A 17,732-nucleotide genomic window follows, 5' to 3' on the forward strand; every position below is an offset into this window, starting at 1 on the left:
AAGTTGTATCTGTGGTATAACGTCTACAATGTGTTTTAAAACAAAGTTTTTGAGTGGGAGGCAAGCAATGGATGTCTCTAGGCAAAGAGATTATGGAAGATTTTGTTTTACATTTTTGGTTTTCCAAAATGTCTAGGAGTGCAGACATCACCTTAATGATAAAATAATAAGGGACTTCTCTGGTGGTCCAGTGGTTAAGAATCCACCTTGCAATGCAGGGGTGTTGGTTGGATCCCTGGTCAGGGTGATCTCAGGGATCTCAGCCTGCAACAGCTCCCAGAAGGGCTGGGGTTCCCAGCCAGAGACTGAGGTTGGGTTGCAGTGGTGAGAACACCAGAGCCTAGCCAGTAGACCAGTGGTCAGGGACAAGGGCCCTGGCCTTCAGCTTTGCAGGAAAGAATTCCCACAAAGAAAGAAAGTAGTGGAGCAAGTAAGGTATTTATTGAGAGGAAAACAGGACAGTACAAGAGGGAGAGGATGACTCAAGGAGAGGGAGCCTCTGAGTCGCACCCTCCTGGCAGTTTGAATTACTTTGATAGTAAAAGACATTTCTTCCAGTTTTCCTTCAGCTGATCAATTTAATTTGCCTGTTTCACAGTTCATATTTGGTATACTTCAACATCCTCCCATGTATGCGCATGCATTGCTTAGCCAAGATGGATTTTACTGAAAAGGCATCTGGGTAGAACATCCCTTGACATAACTCTCCTTTGGCCTCCACGGAGCCTTTTCTGCACAAGTATGGTCTGGGAGGTCTCCTGACTTTGAGAAATACGTGCTCTGGGCAGAGCCCAGCATCTTCTCTTTTTGTCCTGCTGGTAGGGAAATTAAATAGAGTCTTAGTTAGGCTGTATATTGCCACCCAGCTTATTTAACTCATATAGCAGAGTACATCATGCAAAATTTTGGACTGGATGAAGCACAAGCTAGAATCAATCATAATGAATTAAAATGCAAAACCCAACTATTTGCTACACACAGAAAACATACTTTAAGAATAAAGACACATACAGGTTAAAAACAGAAACATGAAGAAGACATACCAAGTAAACTCTAGTAATAAAAAAGTAAGAGTGACTATTTTAATGTCAGACAAAGTAGAATTCAGGATAAGGAATATCAGAAATAAAAGAGGGCATTTAATATTGGTAAAAATGTCAAACATGAGAATTCCCTGGAGATCTAGCAGTTAAGACCCAGTGCTGTCACTGCTAAGGTTTGGATTCAATCACTGGTCAGAAAACTAAGATCCTGCAAACTGCTTGCCCTCCCACCCAAAAAAAAGAAAACAAAAGTCAACTCATCAAGAAAACAATCTTAAATGTGTCTGCACCTAATAATAGAATTTCAAAATCCATAATCAAAAGTGTACAGAAATGCAGGGGAAAGAGATAAATTCCTAATTATAGTTGGAGATTTCACTGCAGATGGTGACCACAGCCATGAAATTAAAAGACGCTTGCTCCTTGGAAAAAAAGCTATGACCAACCTAGACAGCAATTGAAAAAGCAGAGACATTACTTGGCCAACAAAGGTCCATATAGTCAAAGCTATGTTTCTTCAGTACTTATGTATGAATATGAGAGTTGGACCATAAAGAAGGCTGGGTGCCAAAGAATTGATGCTTTTGAACTGTGGTATTAGAGAAGACTCTTGAGAGTCCCTTAGACTACAAGGAGGTCAAAGCAATCAATCCTGAATATTCATTGGAAGAACAGATGCTGAAGCTGAAACTCCAAGACTTTGGCCACATGATGTGAAGAGGTGACTCACTGGAAAAGACCCTGGGAAACATAGAAGGCAGGAGGAGAAGAGGATGACAGAGAGTGAGATGGCTGGATGGTATCACTGACTCAATGGACATGAGTTTGAGCAAGCTCTGGGAAATGGTGAAAGACTGGGAAGCCTGGCGTGCTGCAGTCCATGAGGTTGCAAAGAGTCAGACAAAACTGAGCGACTGAACAACAACAATCTCAGTAACAGATCAGATAGAAAGTTAAAAAAAAAATCTAGAAGATTTGAATAACAATATCAACTAACAACCTAACTGATATTTATAGAACAGTCCATGCAACAACAGCAGACTACACATTCTTCTCAAATGCACATAGAACATTCACCAAGATCGACACATACTGGGCCTAAAAAAAGTCTCAGCTGACTTGAAAGGATTGACATCACGTGGAGTGTGTTTTCTGACCAAAGGGAATCAAATGAAAAAATTAATAACTAAAAGGCACATGGAAAACCTCCAAATATTTGGAAATTAAACAACACACTTTTAAATAACCAATGGGTCAAAAAGTTAAATACGCTTACCATTCAACTCAGCAAGTCCATTCTTATGTATTTACCCAAAATAAATAAAAACCTAAGTCCACAAAAAGACATACACATCGGATCACAGCAGTCTTATTCTTAAGAATCCCAAAATTTTCATCAGTAGGTCAATGGATGGTCATGGTATGTTCAGACAAGAAAATACTGTACTACATAAAACTGAAAAGGAATTTACTACTGATACAAGCAATGATAGGAATCATTCTCAAAACAATAAGCACAATTCCATTTATATGAATTTCTCAGGTTGGTGAAACAAATCTCTAGAGACAGAAAGCAGAGCAGTGGTTGCATGAGACCAAGGGTCTGAGGTACTGTTAACAAAGAGACAAGAAGGATTTTTGGAGGGCTGGAAAGTTTCTATGTTTTGGGGAAAGATGGAAAGCTGTACAAAGGCCATGTGTAAACCGGAGAGGGAAGACAAGGGAAGTGTGACTGAATAATCCTGATTTTCACAAGAAAAGAGGAAAGATGGTTCTGCAGGGTGAAAAGCAGGAACCAACATGGGGGAACACTGCCACAGAGATGATGCAATAACGTCAGTAAAAGAAGTAGGCAAGTCTTGTGAAGATTCAGCCAGAGGAAGTAAAAGATGTTTCAGAGAATAAACACTTCCCCATCACTGTATCTCAGCTGAAAATGAGGTACGATAATGAACACAGAAGGCAAAGGAAGATCAGAGGGACAAGAGAATACAGGAGTGGGCGATGGGAGTGGGAAGATTTATGTAACCTGAAGGTAGAGGCCGGTTCCAGGAAGAAGACCGGAAGAGCCAGGGTTGAACCACTCAGTTCAGTTCAGTTCAGTCACTCAGTCATGTCCGACTCTTTACCATCCCAAGAACCGCAGCATGCCAGGCCTCCCTGTCCATCACCAACTCCCGGAGTTTACTCAAACTCACATCCATCGAGTTGGTGATGCCATCCACTCATCTCATCCTCTGTCATCCCCTTCTCCTGCCTTCAATCTTTCCCAGCATCAGGGTCTTTTCCAATGAGCCAACTCTTCCCATCAGGTGGCCAAAGTATTGGAGTTTCAGCTTCAACATCAGTCCTTCCAATGAACACCCAGGGCTGACCTCCTTTAGGATGGACTGGTTGGATCTCTTTGCAGTCCAAGGAACTTTCAAGTGCCTTCTCCAACACCACAGTTCTAAAGCATCAATTCTTCTGCACTCAGCTCTCTTGATAGTCCAACTCTCACATCCATACATGAACAATGGAAAAACCATAGCCTTGACTAGATGGACCTTTGTTGGCAAAGTAATGTCTCTGCTTTTTAATATGCTGTCTAGGTTGGTCATAACTTTCCTTCCAAGGAGTAAGCATCTTTTAATTTCATGGCTGCATACACCATCTGCAGTGATTTTGGAGCTCAGAAAAATAAAGTCAGCCACTGTTTCCACTGTTTCCCAGTCTATTTGCCATGAAGTCATGGGACCAGATGGCATGATCTTAGTTTTCTGAATGTTAAGCTTTAAGCCAACTTTTTCACTCTCCTCTTTCACTTTCATCAAGAGTCTATTCAGTTCTTCTTCACTTTCTGCCATAAGAGTGCTGTCATCAGTACATCTGAAGTTATTGATATTTCTCCCGGAAATCTTAATTCCAGCTTGTGCTTCATCCAGCCTGGCATTTCACATGATGTACTCTGCATACAAGTTAAATAGGCAGGGTGACAAGATACAGCCTTGACATACTCCTTCTCCTATTTAGAACCAGTCTGTTGTTCCATGTCCAGTTCTAACAGTTGCTTTCTGACATGGCTACAGATTTCTCAGGAGGCAGGACAGGTGGTCTAGTATTCCCATCTCTTTCAGAATTTTCCACAGGTTATTGTGATCCACACAGTCAAAGGCTTTGGCACATTCAATAAGGTGGAAACATGTTTTTCTGGAACTCTCTTGCTGTTTTGATGATCCAGCAGATGTTGGCAATTTGATCTCTGGTTCCCCTGCCTTTTCTAAATCCAGCTTGAACATCTGGAAGCTCAAGGTTCACATATTGCTGAAGTCTGGCTTGGAGGATTTTGAGCATACTTTAATAGCACGTGAGATGAGTGCAATTGTGACATAGTCTGAGTAACTGCACAGCACAGATAGAAAATAATAAATCAACAGAAAGTTTGAGCCAGAACATGGGACAGTTAACACCTGTCCTGGTCAAACTATTCACCACACCCCTCTCAACTACAAGTCCCTGTGAATGAGACGAGCAGGTGCACTAAAAGTGGGGCAGCTAATGACTCCTGGGGATGGTTTTGCAGAGAACATGAAATTGGAGCTCTTGGAGGAAGAGCTAAACCACACAGCAAAGTGGGTCAACTCCATGCCATAGACTTATGAGCTAAAGAAAAGTCAAGAAATAGCTTAGGAAAGTTCAGATTTCCTGTGTATGGTCAAGAGTAGGCATATGTATGACCTGAGTTCAATTAGGAAATAGAAATTACACAGTGAGCTAAACAGATGAACTTTAATAGAATCATGAAACAATAATGGGAAAGATTAAGAAAACTCCACATGGAACTCTAGGGCTGAAGGAGAATATCTAAGGCAGAATAAAGTTGGAAGGATTACCCCTCCCCAAGGCTGGAGTACTCATTGCAAGAGACCCTGATGCTGGGAAAAATGGAAGGCGAAATGAGAAGGGGGCAGCAGAGGTTGAGATGGTTGGATGGCATCACTGACTCAATGGACATGAACTTGGACAAACTCCGGGATATAGTGAGGGTCTGCTGTGCTGCAGTCCATGAGGTCCCAAAAGAGTCAGACATGACTAAGAGAATGAACAAGAACAACAGGCTAGAGTATAGATCTCCTTGGAAAAGGTACAGTTCAGCCCCATGGGTAACACAGGAGTTCACAGGTTTGTTCAGGGTACAGCTGGTCTGCACTCACCAGACAAGCTGAAAGCCTTTCTCCAGAGCTCAGGTGAGGGCACGCAGAGAGAGTGGGACTCAGCAGAAAACTCTGGGCAGGAGATGAACTTAGCACCGGCCATGTGAGTATCTGAAGAGAGGATGGGGCACTGGGAGGGGCAGAAGCCTTCAGAGTGCTGGTTTCCATGGGAAGGTGACTGCCAGGCCAAAGCTGCAAGGTTGCCGAGTATCCATGAGCTCTGGGCATGTGGCTAGGGCAGCACCCACAGGCTGCCTTCTCACCCACTCCACTGACCTGACCCGCTGCAGCTGGAAGCTACAGGAGAGCGCCTCCCGCCAACATTACCTCTCCAGGGTCCTCTACTGAAAACGTGTTTAACATGGTGCTCACTCTGAAGAAGAAATGATTAGAGGAATTGGACTAATTGTCACAGTCTAAGATGCAGCGTGACTTAAGGGTCAATAAATTGACTTTCAGCACAGCTCTCCATAAGGAGCACAATATCCATAAAGAGAATAAACATTCTGAAATGAATTCGAAGGATTTTCTGACATATCTTGAACTGAGTATCTAAAGGAAGGAGACAAATTTTCCTGGAGAAATAAATATTTACTTCCAAAACAAACCAAAGTTGCTTAAAAATGAACCAGAGCAGGACGTCCAGGGTGGTCCAGTGGTAAAGAATCTGCCTGTGAATGCGAGGGTCAGAGGTTCATTCCAGAACATTCCACATGCCATGAGCAACTAAGCCCGTGCCCCAAACTACAAGCCCGAGCACCTAGAGCCCATGATCCCCAAGAAGAGAAGCCAGCGCAATGAGGAACCACCACACCACATTGAAGAGGAGCTCCTGACGCACAGCTGGAGACAGCCTGCACACAGCAGAGAAGACCCAGTGCGGCCAAAAAGCAAACTTAATTAATTAATTCTTTATTTATTTAAAGCAATGAACCAGAGTTATGGTAAATTCATGCTGAATCATTCTGGAAAAGATTTCAGAAAGGACATTAACACACATGCCTGAAATCTGTAGAAGACCAATGGGATTGTTCAGAAGCTAGACACTGCTCAAGGAAGTAAAGCGGAAGACCATCCCCTGAGGTCAGCATAGTACCAAAAGCTGTTCACAGGTGCTACATTTTTACAAGCACTGTGGACATTTGTACATATTGCTTCCCACAGCATTTATAAAATTATCTATCTTTGTCCACTTGGCTACTATAACAAAATATCATAAACTGGGTGGCTTAAAAACAGTAGAACATTTTTCTGGAGGCTGAGAACTACCAGATCAACTGAGTCCACATCCTGGTTCTGTAGACAGCATATTCTTGCTGTGTCTTGCTTCTCAAGTGGTGGAGGAGACAAACACCTTTTGAATGATTTGTACTTGGAGTCACCCTGCTTTTTTAATTTATGTGCAGAGTACATCATGAGATACGCTGGTCTGCAAAAGCACAAGTTGGAGTCAAGATTGCCGGGAGAAATATCAATAACCTCAGATATGCAGATGACACCACCCTTATGGCAGAGAGTGAAGAGGAACTAAAAAGCCTCTTGATGAAAGTGAAAGAGCAGAGTGAAACCGTCGGCTTAAAGCTCAACACTCAGAAAACTAAGACCATGGCATCTGGTCCCATCACCTCATGGGAAATAGATGGGGAGACAGTGGAAACAGTGTCATGTTTTATTTTTTTAGGTTCCAAAATCAAGGCAGATGCCAACTGCAGCCATGAAATTAAAAGATGCTTACTCCTTGGAAGGAAAGTTATGACCAACCTGGATAGCATATTAAAAAGCAGACGCATTACTTTGCCAACAAAAGTCCGTATGGTCAAGGCTATGGTTTTTCCAGTGGTCATGTATGGATGTAAGAGTTGGACTGTGAAGAAAGCTGAGTGCCGAAAAATTGATGCTTTTGAACTGTGGTGTTGTAGAAGACTCTTGAGAGTCCCTTGGACTGCAAGGAAATCCAACCAGCCCATCCTAAAGGAGATCAGTCCTGGGTATTGATTGGAAGGACTGATGCTGAGGCTGAAACTCTAGTACTTTAGTCACCTCATGCAAAGAGTTGACTCATTGGAAAAGACCCTGATGCTGGGAGGGATTGGGGGCAGGAGGAGAAGGGGTCGACAGAGGATGAGATGGCTGGATGGCATCACCGACTCAATGGGTATGAGTTTGAGTAAACTCCGGGAGTTTGTGATGGACAGGGAGGCCTGGCGTGCTGCGATTCGTGGGGTCGCAAAGAGTCGGACACGACTGAGTGACTGAACTGAACTGATAGCCGATTTACAATGTTGCATTAGTTTCAGGGGTACAGCAAAGTGATTTAGTTATACATATACATATTATTCTTTTTGAGATCTTTTCCCATATAGATTACAACAGTGTACTGAGTAGAGTTCCCTGTGCTATATATAGATAAGGACCCTTTTTATAAGGTCACAAATCCCATTCATGAGAGCTCAGACCTCATGGTTTAATCTCCTCCAAAAGAACTCACCATGTAAAACCATCACCGTGGGTATTCAGTTTTCAACAGAGGATAGAGGACATACACATTCAATCGGCAGCATGATCACAACAGACATTAGTGTCTCCTTTTGGCACAGGAATGAAGTGAGTCAGAGGAGATCCTTGTCTCCTTGTGGGTTCCCCTCAGTGGATCTCTACTTCCTGTTTCCATTTCCCCTCCCTCTAGGAGGCCTTCCCTAACTAACCTCAAGCCAACATTTCATTTAGCATTCTGGGGAATCTGTTGCATAGCAATGTACAGTATTTACAAACAGTGATTCTCTAACTTTAACTGAACATCAGAAATACCTGTGTGTGTGAGCCAACACTTTTAGTCACGCACGACTGTTTCTGACCCCATGGACTGTAGCCCACCAGGATTTTCTAGCCAATGAATTTTCCAGGCAAGAATACTGGAGCAGGTTGCCATTTCCTATTCCAAGGAATCTTCCTGACTCAGGGATCGAACCCACGTCTCTTGTACCTCATGCATTGGCAGGCAGATTCTTTACCACTGACCACCTGTGAAGCCCCCAGAATCACCTGAGGGCTTGTAAAACACAGATGACTGGGCCCCACTCCTATGATTTCTCATTTAGTAGGACTCATTGGCAGGGGGTGGCCCAACATAATTTGCAACTTTCCAGGTAATGTCACTTACAGGGTAGGAAACCAGTTTGGAAACCATGGATTTAGAAAATTGCTGCATTTCCACACACATCCTAGGTTTTATCTGCAAGTCCAACACAGAAGATGCCAAATCTTCATTTTCTCCAGCAAAGACTTCAGAAGCTTAGTCGTTTTTTCCTGGATGTTCAAGGGCCTTGAGTGCTACTCGACTACTTCCCTGGTAGCTAACAGATGATTTAATCTTGACCTTCAAATTTCCTCACATTGAGAAGGGCTGCTGTTCCTCTGCCTTTCCTGCTTCTTATATCTCGGCTGAGAATAGAGCAGATAGCTAGGCCATCCGCTAGCACTCATGCCTGCCCAAATGGATTCAGCCCAGCTCATGTATAGTCTCATTTAATGGCTGTAAGTGGGAGAATCTGTCTCTGTCCACTCTGAAAAAAATAACTGGCCATGTGAGAGAAATATCACTATGAAAAAGTAGCCTTTTCAACATTATATACCCACACTATGATGTCTCCTTCTTTAATCAAGTTACATGAAGTAAAAAATTTGAGACACCTCTGTTTTCTACAACCGAACTTTCTTTTAAAATGTCTCTCTTGGTAAATTCAGGTTCAAAATAGAAACTAGGTTCTGAAAGTGAACGTGAAAGCATTACTTGCTCAGTCATGACCAACTCTATGCCATTCCATGGATTGTCGCCTTTGTCCATGGGGTTCTCCAGGCAAGAATACTGGAGTGAGCTGCCATCCCCTTCTCCAGGGGATCTTCCTGACCCAGGGATCAAACCCAGGTCTCCTGCATTGTAGGAAGACTCCTTACCATCTAAACGACCAGAGAAGGTTCTGAAATTCTCAGTGTATCATTCAGGACAAATTTTCTACATCACAGACACAAACTGGGAGGCCTAGGGCCATCCAGCAGAGGTGTATTTGGACTATCCCACATCCCCAAAAAATGCTGATTGAAAACTCAACATTCAAAAAACTAAGATCATGGCATCCAGTCCCATTACTTCATCACAAATAGATGAGGAAACAATGGAAACAGCAACAGACTTTATTCTCTTGGGCTCCAAAACTGTGGTGGCCTCACACTGAATAATACAAACACACAGTATTATGACAGACAGCACAGGAAGAGCGTTCAGACAAGCAACTCCCCAAGAACGTGCTGAGCACATATTTTATTGGTAACTTATCTTGTAATCTTTAAGTATGAGCAGGAAAGCAAGACAGAGACTAGAATTCAGGGATCAAGGAGGCTTCCTCCTGGAGGTCTGGGGGTAATCATATAAGAGTCGTAGGAAAGGTCTTTGAAGATAAGGGGGTTTGTTCTGTGTACAGAACGGCACCTAGCTAATGCTGACATGTCAGTCAGAATGTCTAAATTAAGGGTGGGGGAGAGCAAGCAAGGAAGAGAAAATGAGTATTAAATTCCAGGAGGTATTTCTGAGAAATCAGTAAAACATGGTTCCCACACAAAATCACTGCAGATGGTGACTGCAGCCATGAAATCAAGATGCTTGCTCTTTGGAAGGAAAGCTATGACAAACCTAGACAGTGTATTAAAAAGTAAAGACGGGTCTTCCCAGTGCACCAGGCCTGAGCACTTGTCTCATGCATCCCACCTGGGCTGGTGATCTGTTTCACCATAGATAATATACATGCTGTTCTTTCGAAACATCCCACCCTCACCTTCTCCCACAGAGTTCAAAAGTCTGTTCTGTACTTCTGTGTCTCTTTTTCTGTTTTGCATATAGGGTTATCGTTACCATCTTTCTAAATTCCATATATATGTGTTAGTATGCTGTAATGTTCTTTATCTTTCTGGCTTACTTCACTCTGTATAATGGGCTCCAGTTTCATCCATCTCATTAGAACTGATTCAAATGAATTCTTTTTAATGGCTGAGTAATATTCCATGTGGAGAGGGAGGTGGGAGGGGGGATCGGGATGGGGAATACGTGTAACTCTATGGCTGATTCATATCAATGAATGACAAAACCCACTGAAATGTTGTGAAGTAATTAGCCTCCAACTAATTTAAAAAAATAAAAACAAAATAAATAAATAAATAAAATAAAATTGAAAAAAAAAAAAAAGTAAACAGTATTTGGCCAGCAGAGGTCCGTCTAGTCAAAGCTATGGTTTTTCCAGTAGTCATGTATGGATGTGAGAGTTGGACCATAAAGAACGGCAAGTGCCAAAGAATTGATGATTTTGAACGGTGGTGTTGGAAAACACTCTTGAGAGTCCCTTGGACTGCAAAGAAATCAAACCAGTCAATCCTAAAGGAAATCAACCCAAAATATTCATTGGAAGAACTGATGCTGAAGCCGAAGCTCCAGTATTTGCCTGACTCATTAGAAAAAAACCCTGATGCGAGGAAAGATTGAAGGCAGAAGACGGGGACGACAGAGCAGGAAATGGTTGGATGGCATCACTGACTCAATGGACATGAGTTTGAGTAAGCTCCAGAAGATGGAGAAGGATAGGGAAGCCTGGTATGCTGAGCAACTGAACTGAACTGATGGGGTCACAAAGAATCAGACACAACTGAGCAACTGAACAACACCCCAAATATTGCAAAGGTTTCTCTCTCTGCTTCTTCAAGGTAGCTCTCTTTCACCTTCAAATTCTGAGGGCTAAAGCCCAGAGATCCTGAAGTCCAGACAGATAGATGTGGGGAGGAGAGTCACGAGATATCCTGATAGCGGCTGTGAGAGAAAGCAGACACCATTAAGGAAAAGGGAAGAGGAGAAAATGTGGGTAGAGGGGTTGAGGTTGGGAGGAGATGGAAAGGAGAGACTTACCGGTGCTTCCTAAACCAGAAGACTAAGCCTCCAACAACCAGAAGGACAAACACCACCAGGATTACCAGGACGACAGTCAAGCCCCTGGAGACACGGTTCCCATCTGTGTGGGGGAACACAGGGTGTGTCTCAGTCTGGGAATCTGCATCAGGTCCCCTACTGTAAGCACGTGTGAGCATGCCAGATGCTTATTTCTTGTCCTATCTAATGTGCCCACTTGTATTCTTGTGAAGTTAATCGACACCCCATCTTTTCTTGGGGTCTGGGCATCTATAATTCCATTCAGTTCAGCATATGCTCGTACACATATGGAGGCAGGCACTAGTGTCACAGCTAGTCCAAACCTGAGTCCAAATCCAGCTCTTCCGCTTTCTAATGATGAGACTCAGGGCAGTTTGACCTAGCTTAGCCTCAATTCTCATCTGTAACATAAAACAACAGCACCTGCTCAAAGGAGAGTGGGGATGATTGTTCACACATACTCTGCGGTATGCGGAGTATTCAGCTCACACTGAGAAAGCACTCTATAAACCACACCTATCTTTGGTACCCTGCCTTTCAAAGTCCCCAGTTCCCTCTTCTGGGGAACAAATCTTCCTGGGATTCTGTACTTGCCACCTACTTCGGGATCTGTGGGGATTTTAGCCTCTTCTTTCTTGTATGTGGAACACCTTGTCTCAATCCTTTTTGAGTTCAGATCTTTATTCCTCCACTTGGAGAATCCCCTCCTTCTATCACTCCTGGCTGGGGTGTCATTTGCCTCCCCTTCCGCAGGACCTCCCTCTGGGCTTGAGGACCACCTCCTCCCGTTCCCACATCCTTCTCACCCCAGTACAGGATGATGTCCTGGTCTCCCAGGCTGCTGTGCTTCACTCGGCAGCTCAGGCCAGCCGCCTCCGCAGCCTCCACATCCAGGGTTACTCGCAGATACCAAGTCGAGTCGGCGTTGGGCATGACGTCTCCTTGCTGAGTGCCAGGCTCCTCCTGCTCGCCCCTCACCCACGTCACCCACACGGGTTTTGGGTAGAATCCTGAGACGTGGCAGACCAGCCGCAGGCGGCCAGCCCGGGGAGGGGGGCCACTGGACAGCCAGGCCTCTGGCTTCACTGTATTCAACACGAGAATGAGGGATCTTAAAGTGAGACTCCGCATCAGAGGCTCTGGACTTCAAAGCAGGCTCATCAGTCCTACATTTCTACTTTTGGAGTTGAACTCCCACCATTTCAATCCGTTTGTATTAGCTTCTCTGGGAAAGACTTCCCGGATCCCGATTCTGTTCCCTGATCCATTCTCCTGTAAATGCCCCTACTCTGTACTCGCAAAGCACCCTGTGTTCAGCTGTAACATATGTAGCATGTTTCTAAGTGGTAGTCACTCAGTCATGCCCGACTCTTTGCAACCCCATGGACTAGAGCCCACCAGGCTCCTCTGTCTACGGGATTTTTCAGGCAAGAGTGCTGGAGGGGGTTGCCATTTCCTTCTCCAGGGCATCGTCACAACCCAGGGATCAAACCTAATGCAGATCTCCTGCACTGTAGGCAAACTGTGCCATCTGAGCCAACAGGACACGGCTTTAACTGTTCAGCTGCCTTCTCCTCTCCCTCCTCAAGTACAGATCCTGATTGATCCCCAGGGTTTCCTTAATTCAATTCATGGAACCCAAAAAGTACCTAGTTAATGTCTGTGGAATGCTTAAATACCCTCACACCTTATCCATCCCCTCCTCTTCCCGTGATGCTTAAAGGGGTGTGAACCCTGGAATGAAAACCCCAGATGGAGCCCCAGAGTGGAGTGGAGGGCAAGAGGTGACAAAAGCAGGCTGACCTTGCCTCTCCAGCTCGGACTTCCCCATCTGCAAGAGGCCTCTGACCAATTCGGGCCAGACGTCATGGAGGAGCCAGTGCACTGTTTCCTTGGTCCCTTGGTCCCGATTGAGCACCTTGCAGAGATCCTGGCTCCAAGGGGGGGCATCTGGGGCTGGCACCCAAGACATTCCTTGGAAACTCAGGACATCCTTTCCTTGAGATGCTGCACGAAAGTAGCTTTCAGAGGTGTTCCTCGGAAGTAACTCACATCCTAAAGATATCTGGATCTCAAGAGGATCTGAGGAGAGGAATGGAAAGAGATCAATGAAGAGCTTAGAAGACTGAAAGGAATTAAAGAAATTGGTGTGAGGGTTATACTGGGGACCCCAAAGTTCATGTAAATGGGAATGGGTGACCTGCAGTGGGATGAACAAGGTATTTTGAGGACTCAAGTTGGGACCTCTCAGGCAGAAGTGGGACTCAAAAGGGAGAGAGGAGACAATCACGGGGGGCCAGAACCTCCCGGTTGGGCTTCAGCATCCACTGTCTCCCCCTGGGCAGGTGTCCACGATCCCATCCCTCAGCTCACAGTCGCGGTGCAGCATTTCGACGAATTCCCAGATGTCCCTGGTGAAGCTCCTGCGATAAACCTGAAACGTATGCTGCAGCTGCTCCCACTGCTGCTCGCTGAATGTGCCCTGAGACCAAGGCTTCAGGAGGCCGACGGTGTCCGACTCATTGCGCCAAGTATAGAGCTGCAGCTCCCCCAGCCACGCGAGGAAGTCCGTGCGAGTCCAGCTGCGGTTGGCAAAGGAGGAGATCTGGAGGCAGCGGAAGGAGTAAGACGTTTGCGGCTCTGGAGACAATACAGATCGGAGGAACCGGGGGCACGGGAGGGAGAGCACAGGAGGGAGAAGGAAGAGCAACAGAAACAAACAAACAGCTAGGTTTGGGAAGAAAGGGTGATGTCTGCTGGCTCTGAATCGAGCTCGGTCTCCAGGGGCCAAGCAGCTGGAGGCAGGGGGTAGCAGGTTCTCGGGCTGGTGGATCAAGCTCCCGGCTTCCCGAGGTGTATCAGTCTGCCCCCGCCCGCCGCGAGCGTCGGCCGCTTTCCCCGCTCGCCTCCCTCTCGCCGCCCTCTGCCCGGGAGCCCCGGTTCCACTCATCCTCAAAACTCCTCCAAATCTGGGGAAGCCCCCAGAAGAACAGAGACAGCAAGCACCCCGCGTCTAGCTCTGCTCTGGGAGCTCGAATCTCCGTCCCCACCCCCTCCCCGTCTATCCCCAACGCCCGCCCACACACCCCTGGTTTCCGGGGCTGCCAAAAGCCTGAACTTGACCCTGTGGCTGGCCAATTCTTAAGCCTGGAGGCAGGCAGGACTCTGGTTCTGGCTCTCAGGGGACTTGCTTCCAACCTCCTCCTGTCCAGGGATCCCTTTTTCATCTGCCAGATGGTCCCTCTCATTAGATATCTGAGCTGCAAAGAGCCCTGGTCACAGCCACTCACTTAAGTATGTTTCTCACAACCGGCTTCTCTAAATCTCTTTTTCCAACTTAGAGTTACAGATAGTATGTGGAAAACACTTTACAACTGCTATTTAAGTTTTAAAAACAAGATATAAATTTTTATCTATGGTACGACGTTTACCATGTTTTTGAAACAAAGTTTTTGAGTGGGAAGCAAGGAATGGATGTCTCTAGGCAAAGAGATTATGGAAGATTTTAATTTCTTTTACACTTTTTATTTTCCAAAATGTCTAGGAGTGCAGACATCACCTTAATGATAAAATAATAAGGGACTTCTCTGGTGGTCCAGTGGTTAAGAATCCACCTTGCAATGCAGGGGTGTTGGTTGGATCCCTGGTCAGGGTGATCTCAGGGATCTCAGCCTGCAACAGCTCCCAGAAGGGCTGGGGTTCCCAGCCAGAGACTGAGGTTGGGTTGCAGTGGTGAGAACACCAGAGCCTAGCCAGTAGACCAGTGGTCAGGGACAAGGGCCCTGGCCTTCAGCTTTGCAGGAAAGAATTCCCACAAAGAAAGAAAGTAGTGGAGCGAGTAAGGTATTTATTGAGAGGAAAGCAGGACAGTACAAGAGGGAGAGGATGACTCAGTGAGAGGGAGACTCTGAGTCGCACCCTCCTGGCAGTTTGAATTACTTTGATAGTAAAGGGCATTTCTTCCAGTTTTCCTTTGGCCAATCAATTTAATTTGCCTCTTTCACAGTCCATATTTGGTATATTTCAAGATCCTCCCATGTGTGTGCATGCATCACTTAGCCAAGATGGATTTTACTGAAAAGGCATCTGGGTAGAACATCCCTTGACATAACTCTTCTTTGGCCTCCAAGGAGCCTTTTCTGCACATGTATGGTCTGGGAGGTCTCCTGACTTTGAGAAATATGTGCTCTGGGCAGGGCCCAGCATCCTCTCTTAATTGACCTGCTGATAGGGAAATTAAATAAATTATCTTAGTTAGGTGGTATATTGTCACCCGGGTTATTTACCTTATGTGCAGAGTACATCATGAGAAATGCTGGACTGGATAGAGCACAAGCTGGGATCAAGATTGCCAAGAGAAATATCAATAACCTCAGATATGCAGGTGATACCACACTTCTGCCAGAAATTGAAGAAGAACTGAAGAACCTCGATGCAAGTGAAAGAGGAGAGTGAAACGTTGGCTTCAACACTCAGAAAACTAAGATCATGGTAACTGATCCCATCACTTCAGAGCAAATAGATGGGGAAACAAAGGAAACAGTGACAGACTTTATTTTGGGGAGCTCCAAAATCATTGCACATGGTGACTGCAGTCATGAAATTAATTTTTCCTTGGAAGAAAAGCTATGACCAACCTAGACAGCATATTAAAAAGCAGAGACATTACTTTGCCAACAAAGGTCTGTCTAGTCAAACCTATGGTTTATCCAGTGATCATGTATGGATGTGAGAGTTGGACTATAATGAAAGCTGACAGCCCAAGAATTGGTGCTTTTGCACTCTGGGGTTGGAGTAGACTCTTGAGAATCCCTTGGACTGCAAGGAGAATGAACCAATCCATCCTAAAGGAAATCAGTCCTGAATATTTTTTGGAAGGATTGATGCTGAAGGTGAAACTCCAATCCTTTGGCCACCTAATGCGAAGAACTGACTCATGTGAAAAGCCCCTGATGCTGGGAAAGATTGAAGGTGGGAGGAGACGGAGACAACATAGGATGAAATGGTTGGATGGCATCACCAACTCAATGGACATGGGTTTGGGCAGATGCCAGGAGTTGGTGATGGATTGGGAGACCTGGCATGCTGCGGTTCATGGGGTTGCAAAGAGTTGGACATGACTGAGCAACTGAACTGAACTGAACTGAAATTTGGTGAACTAAATAGGAAAGAAATCCAAAAAAGGGGGGATATGTGTGTATCTATAGCTGATTCACTTCACTGTACATTAAAGACCAGCAAAGCATTGTAAAACAACTATACTGTAATAAATTTTTTAAAATAAACTTAAAATACTAAATGTCAAAAAATAACGATAATAGGTTTATGTTTCTTCAAAAAGAAAAAAATAAACTTTGGGACTTCCATGGCGGTCCAGTGGTTAAGACTCAGTGCTTCAAATTCAAGGGGCTCAGGTTTGATTCTCTGGACCAGATGTCATGGACTAGAATTCCAAATGCCATGCACCGAGGCCAAAAAATAATTAAATGTTAGGACAACAAAGAACAGGAAGGGAGAAGTGAAAATATCTTGTACATAGTCCTTAAAACATATATGAAGGGCACACATGCATGCTCAGTCGTGTCCAACTTTGCGACCCTATGCATTATAGCCCACAAGACTCCTCTTCTCATGGAATTTCCCAGGCAAGAATACTGGAGTGGGCTGCCATTTCTTACTCCAGGGAATCTTCTCAACCGAGGGATGGAACCCATATCTCCCACATCTCCTGCATTGAGAACAGATTCTTTACCACTGAGCCACCTGGGAACTGCGTAAGGGAAGTAACATAATATTACTTAAAGGTACCCAGCAATACATTGAAAACAATTGAAAATCCTAGGGAAATACCTTTAAAAAGTTTTAAAAAGAGGCATCCCTGTAAGGCACTAGTGGATAAAATACAGAATCCTAAAAAGAAAAATCTACAGATGCAACAAGTGAAAGGCAAAGGAGAAAGGGAAAGTTATGCCCAACTAAATGCAGAGTTCCAAGGATAGCAAGGAGAGGTAAGAAAGTCTTCCTGAGTGAACAATGCAAAGAAATAGAGGAGAACAATAGAAGGGGTAAGACTAACAATTTCTTCAAGAAACTTGGAGATATCAAAGGAACATTTCATGCAAGGATGGGCGTGATACAGCAAAGAAATGGTAAGGACCTAACAGAAGCAGAAGGGAGTCAGAAGAGGTGGCAAGAACACACAGAAGAACTACACAAAAATGTTTCTTAATGACCCAGATAATGATGATGGTGTGCTCACTCACCTAGAGTCAGATATCCTGGAGTGTGAAGTCAACTGGGCCTTAGGAACCATTACTATGAACAAAACCAGTGGAGGTGAAAGAATTCCAGCTGAGCTATTTCAAATCCTAAAAGATGACACTGTTAAAGTGTTGCACTCAATATGTCAGCCAATTTGGAAAACTCAGTAGTGCTCACAGGACTGGAAAAGGTCAGTTTTCATCCCAATCCCAAAGAAGGGCAATGACAGAGAATGTTCAAACTACTGTACAACTGCTTTCATTTCAC

General features: G+C 44.7%; 1 protein-coding gene across 1 annotated transcript; it reads right to left on the reverse strand.

The window, feature by feature from the left end:
• Window positions 1-10,880: 10,880 nt before the first annotated feature.
• LOC122676615 (antigen-presenting glycoprotein CD1d-like) lies at window positions 10,881-14,257 on the reverse strand. Its single transcript, XM_043876065.1, has 5 exons — window positions 13,578-14,257; window positions 13,008-13,286; window positions 12,011-12,289; window positions 11,184-11,286; window positions 10,881-11,087 (listed from the first exon to the last, which is right to left on the reverse strand). The coding sequence occupies exons 1-5, from the start codon at window positions 14,152-14,154 to the stop codon at window positions 11,066-11,068; spliced, it is 1,260 nt and encodes a 419-aa protein (XP_043732000.1). The 5' UTR covers window positions 14,155-14,257; the 3' UTR covers window positions 10,881-11,065.
• Window positions 14,258-17,732: the final 3,475 nt, after the last annotated feature.

The sequence above is a fragment of the Cervus elaphus genome, chromosome 20, assembly GCF_910594005.1.
Source record: "Cervus elaphus chromosome 20, mCerEla1.1, whole genome shotgun sequence".
Taxonomy (NCBI): domain Eukaryota; kingdom Metazoa; phylum Chordata; class Mammalia; order Artiodactyla; family Cervidae; genus Cervus; species Cervus elaphus.